This window comes from Gekko japonicus, unplaced genomic scaffold (genome assembly GCF_001447785.1).
Source record: "Gekko japonicus isolate JY-2015 unplaced genomic scaffold, Gekko_japonicus_V1.1 scaffold6464, whole genome shotgun sequence".
In the NCBI taxonomy this organism is placed as follows: Eukaryota; Metazoa; Chordata; class Lepidosauria; order Squamata; family Gekkonidae; genus Gekko; species Gekko japonicus.
Genome location: NW_015173893.1, coordinates 19475 through 25235, shown reverse-complemented (window position 1 = coordinate 25235; position 5761 = coordinate 19475). Strand labels below are relative to the sequence as shown.

The 5761-nt window shown below is 49.1% G+C and overlaps 1 protein-coding gene across 2 annotated transcripts in view; it reads left to right on the top strand.

Moving 5' to 3' along the window:
* Window positions 1-1218: 1218 nt before the first annotated feature.
* LOC107120864 (guanylate-binding protein 1-like) overlaps window positions 1219-5761 on the top strand; it is a 19567-nt gene continuing 15024 nt past the window's right edge. Inside the window, exons 1-3 of one of the 2 annotated variants that reach the window (XM_015423629.1) lie at window positions 1219-1317; window positions 1482-1607; window positions 4548-4759. In XM_015423629.1, coding sequence (XP_015279115.1) covers window positions 4564-4759 — 196 coding nt within the window. In that variant the 5' untranslated portion in view covers window positions 1219-1317; window positions 1482-1607; window positions 4548-4563. The remainder of the gene's footprint in view (window positions 1318-1481; window positions 1608-4547; window positions 4760-5761) is intronic. The other variant, XM_015423630.1, reaches the window with a different exon arrangement.

The following is a 5761-nucleotide window of genomic DNA, read 5'->3' as shown; positions in this document are numbered from 1 at the left end:
TAAATACATGCTTGGTAATGCACGGTAGAGAAGCAGAGAAAGTTCCTATGCTGTCTAGCTAACAGATGGGAGTGGATGCAGAGAGGCAAACTGCACCCCATCTTGTGTGCGTGGAAGAAAGAAAAAGGGAGAAAGGGTGATTCGGCATTGGCTTTTCCCTCCATTGTTTTACACAGGGGTCATGCCCTGCAGGAGCGCACAGGAGCGGAGCTCCGGCAGTGAAGAGCCCAGAGGGCGGGCACATGCAACAAGCCCCACCCCCTGCTCTCAGCAGCCCTCAGTCAGAGCAAGAAGCAGCCAGGTAAGCTGCAGAGCCCCCCCCCCCGCCCCCCGGTCCAAAACAGTCCAGTGGCACCTTTAAGACCAGGTTTTATTCAGGTACAAGCTCTCCATCCTCTGTGAGGACAGATCCGCACGTCACGTCCCCCCAATAGCTAGCAGTCCAAAACAGTCCAATGGAAGCTGAGCGGTGGGTGTTGCCTTCTGACACACTTCCGGTGATGTCGGGGTGTGTGGCACATGCAAATAAGTTATGCTACTGAGTTATGCTGAGTTATGCTAATGAGCTCCTGCACCTCTTTTTCTACTACGAAATGACCCCTGGTTTTACAAAATCCACGTTGGAACAGAAACTGCCCTCTGCATTGCATGCTGCTTTCACTTCCTTTGATCATCGGATTTTATGATAGCTTCTGAATAGATTTATGGTCGTTCACGGGTTGCCCTGAGGTATTTGAATGTGGTTTTGAGCTGCACCTTTTCCTCCCAGTTGAGAAAATGTGGAATGAATGCTAGATGTAGAATTGCCCAGAGAGAAAAGACGGAAGGAAGTTGTTTTTTCCCTAAGGAGTGTTCATCTGCACTGCAAAGGGAGACTGTGACAGCAGAGTAAACAGGAAGATGCTTAGTGTTTGCCTATCTGCCTTCACACTCTGTGGTCACTTACTTATGGAGGTCTTGAGAGACACAGGGACATCGCACCCGGAACTCCCAACACGTGTTGCCTTCGTGCAGCCTCCCTTTTCTCTGCTTAGCTGCTTTGGAGTCTTTAAGGTGTCACAAGGTCCCTACTTATTTTCACTCTGTTTTCAGTTTGTATTTCCTTACAGCAATGAGTGGTGGGAAGGGAATGTGGGGAGAGACGCACCTGTTATATGCTAAATTTTAATGGAAGTCCGTGAGTGCTTTCGCTTTCTAGACGGTGCACCCAAAAATAGCTCAGAGCTTCCGATAAATAGTCTGCCTTCCAAAGCTCAGCATCCAGTCTTCCCTTTCCAGATACCTCTGGCTGAATCTCTCCTCTCTTCAGCTTTCCAGGTGAGCTTCGCAGACGCAGGTTGTCCCTGCTTGCTTGGTAGATGCTTCAGATTTCCAATATGATTTAAACCTGAGCTTATTTTGGTTTGCCCAGCCTCGCTGGCCACCCGAACCCTTATAGAAACTTGCTGTAACTGTTACTGTGTGATGTTGTTGTTCCTCAGCAGAGGATCAGACAGCAAATCACAGCCTCTGTGAAGGACAAGTGGAAGTTGTTGGTCGTTGTTGCATGATTTTTGGATCACTGAGACCATCCAAATTAAGATTCATTTTTTTCTGCCTGGAAAAAGGTAAGAGCATATTATTATCATGATGACTCTTTTGTATGGCTGCGGTCAGGGGTCATTTCGCAGAAAAAGAGGTGCAAGAGCTCATTAGCATAACTCATTAGCATAACTCATTTGCATATGCCACACCCCCTGACATCACGGGAAGTGTGTCAGAAGGTAACACCCACCGCTCAGGCTCCACTGGACTGTTTTGGATTGCTAGCTATTGGGGGGGGGGGACGTGCAGATCTGTCCTCACAGAGGAGGGAGAGCTTGTACCTGAATAAAACTTGGTCTTAAAGGCGCCACTAGATTGTTTTGAACCAGGGGACCGTGGGGGGGCTCTGCAGCTTACTTGGCTGCTTCTTGCTCTGACTGAGGGCTGCTGGGAGCAGGGGGTGGGGCTTGTTGCATGTGCCTGCCCCCTGGGCTCTTTACTGTCGGAGCGCCGCTCCTGTGCGCTCCTACAGGAAATGACCCCTGGGTGAGGTAAACCTGGGTCAGGAACCCTGCTGGGGTAAAACATCTCGGTGGGATGAGGAGAACTTTGAGGAAGAAGGCGATTTCACATTGTCAGGTTTGGTAATATTTATTTTAAATATTTTACCTCATGTTTCTGGGTTTCCTTATTTATTTATTTAACTTACACCGCGCCCTCCCAGCAATAGCCGGCTCAGGGCAGCTTCCAAAAATGTAAAACAACAATAAATAATATACTAATCATAAAATCACAAAACAATACAGTATTAAAAGGTGCTAACCGATACAATCCAAATGTCAATAACAATAATAATTCAACACGATGGCGTTCAGCCTTGAGAGTCTGCTTTAGTACAGTGTGCTTCACTCCTATTACTCCTCGTAATCTTATATATCTTTTACATTGTAAATGTCGACCTTGTAAAAAATATAAATCTGCGACACGTTTTCACCTGCTTAGTGGGCGCTGGCACGGAAACTCTGCCCAGAGGGAGGTGCTTCCGACAGAGAGGTGGGGTGAATGAATGAATGAATTTTATTGTTACAGCGCTTAGCCAGCAATATAAAACCATAAAAATAAATTACAATGGCCAAATTGTAAAACTTCCAGAATACAACAGGGTAATAAGAGACACACTGTACAATCATTTTGATTGCTAAAACCAAACTTAAGAATACGCTGCAATAAAACACAGTAAAAGAGAATAAAATAAGATGATAGAGGTAACAGTAGAAGTAAGAATCAAGCAGTCCTAACCCAAGTGACAACCAGAACACTGATGAGCTTTTACAACCAAGGAGCAAAATTTCGCAATCTGATGGAGCGCTGTATGTTCAAAGTTTAAAAACAAGTTCTCCATCTTATCCTGATCAGAAGTGCCTGCCAAAAAAGGATCAATAAGTTTTGTACGAGCCTCTTCAAATAATGGGCACCTCAGGAACACATGTTCCTGGGATTCGATCTCCCCCGACACACACGTACATAGCCTCTCCATTCGGGGAAGTTTTTTGAATTTGCCCTCAAGAACTGCAGTAGGTAAGGCGGAGCATCTAGCCAAAGTATATGCCCTCCTGAGTTTACGGGACTCCAGAACGGCTAAATATGGGGCCTGCGCTACGATGTATTTATTACTAATTGGTGCTATAAACGTAGGAGTCGCCTGTAGATCCAATTGGCGTTCGGTGTCCTTGATCCTCTGCCTAATTGATAACTTAGCTCGGTCGCCACCCAACTCCAAAAGCGCTTGGGGAGAATACCCCAAGAGCGAAATTTTCCGATTAACAGAAATCAGCCATTCAGATTTAAAGGCATCAGTCAGAATCATGGGCACTAGTCCACATGGATTCAAATTTATCTTCAACCAATAGAAGATGGAGTATAAGGTAATCATGGCTTCAACCTTCAGCATGCCAGTCTCTAGCCGTACGATTGCACTGGATACGCATCTAGGAACTTGGAGCACTGCTCTCAAAAATTTCGATTGGACTAGCTCTAAGGGGGCATAGCTAGAGGAAGGCGCTCCAAGCAGCGTCCCATAGAGCATCTGGGGAGGTGGGGTGAGTGGTTGCCAAGCAACGGTAGGGAAGGAGGGGTGAACTAGAGTTGCCAACCTCCAGGTGGGGCCTGGAAACCTCTCAGAATTACAACTGATCTCTAGGCAACAGATAGCAGTTCCCCTGAAGATAGGGTTGTCAGGTCCTCCCTGGCCACCGGCAGGGGATGAGGGGTAGGGTTGCCAGATCCAGGTTGAGAAACTCCTGGAGATTTGGGGAAGGAAGCTGGGGGAGGACAGGGACCTCAGCAGAAGTGAATGCCATATAGACCACCTTCCAAAGCATCCATGTTCTCCAGGTAGGGCTCCCAAATCTCACCAAGTCGCGGCGGGGGATCGCATGTCTTTGCAGAATCCCTGCCGCGGGGACGGTGAGACGCGTTGCACCACCGTCGCCAGGACATGATGCTACGCGTCGCTCTGGCAACGGGGCCCCTAACACACAACACACACACACACCCTCCCCAAACCCCGCCTTCCCCATAGAGTTGCCAGGTCTGGGTTGGAAAATACCTGGAGACGTTGGGGGTGAAGCCGAGAGAGGGAGGGGCTTGGGGGGAGGGCCCTCAGCATGGTCCAATGCCACAGAGCCCACCCTTCAAGGCAGCCATTTTCTCCAGGAGAGCTGATCTCTGTCAGCTGGAAATCAGTTGTAAAGGTTGGAGATCCCCAGACCCCACCTGGAGGCTGGCAACCCTATTCCCAAGCTCCACCCCCCCAAAAAAATCTCCAGGTATTTCTTAACTCAGAGCTGGCAACCAATCCTGGCCCTCACAGTGACCTTTTCTGCCATTTACAGAGGCTAGTTTCCGGTGAGGTGAAACTCAAGCATTCTTCGTAGAGGCCTCAGTCAAGACACCCCCCACAGCCTAAGTCCAGCAGGTCATTATGATTTCAAGCCTCATCTCTTTTCTTTTCCTTCCCACAGGCCTCCCTGTACTTGCATGATGGTTGCAGAGGTGCACATGGAAAATCCAATCTGTCTGATCGATAACAGACCTGATGGGACACTTGTAGTGGAAGAGAAAGCCATGCAGATACTTCTGGGTATCCGCCAGCCAGTAGTGGTGGTGGCCATTGTGGGGCTCTATCGCACTGGCAAGTCCTACCTCATGAACAGGCTTGCCGGCAAGACAGAAGGTATAAAATGAAAGGAATGCTGCTTGGGGAACTGAGCAAAGGGGGTCTGTTAGAGGGGAACAGGCTGGACCTCCCTGGTCTACCTAGCCCCATCAGGCGACACAATGCTTTTATATCCTGCTTTTCTGCTGATGCACTCGGAACAGGTTAAAGTCTAGAAACATCGAAATAATACACTCTAAAAACAAAATAGGACAACACCAGAATTTCTTCAGGCAGCTGCCTGTTTCATTTGCTGGCAGGCCGAGCTACCTGTTCTCTGGAGGCCAGGTCTACCAATATGGTGGCAAGGGTAGGGTAGACCTGTTCTCCGGAGGCCAGGTCTACCAACTTACTGGAAAGGGGTGGGTAGACCTGTTCTCTGGAGGCCAGTTCTACCAACTTACTGGAAAGGGGTGGGTAGACCTGTTCTCCGGAGGCCAGGTCTACCAACTTACTGGAAAGGGGTGGGTAACCTGTTCTCTGGAGGCCAGGTCTACCAACTTACTGGAAAGGGGTGGGTAAACCTGTTCTCCGGAGGCCAGGTCTACCAACATAGTGGAAAGGGGTAGGTAGACCTGTTCTTTGGAGGCCAGGTCTACCAACATAGTGGAAAGGGGTGGGCAGACCTGTTCTCCGGAGGCCCGGTCTACCAACATAATGGAAAGGGGTAGGTAGACCTGTTCTCTGGAGGCCAGGTCTACCAACATAGTGGAAAGGAGTGGGCAGACCTGTTCTCCGGAGGCCCGGTCTACCAACATAGTGGAAAGGGGTAGGTAGACCTGTTCTCTGGAGGCCAGGTCTACCAATATAGTGGCAATGGGAGGGTAGACCTGTTCTCCGGAGACCAGGTCTACCAATATAGTGGCAAGGGGAGGGTAGACCTGTTCTCTGGAGGCCAGGTCTACCAACATAGTGGAAAGGGGTGGGCAGACCTGTTCTCTGGAGACCTGGTCTACCAATATAGTGGCAAGGGGAGGATAGACCTGTTCTCTGGAGTCCAGGTCTACCAACATAGTGGAA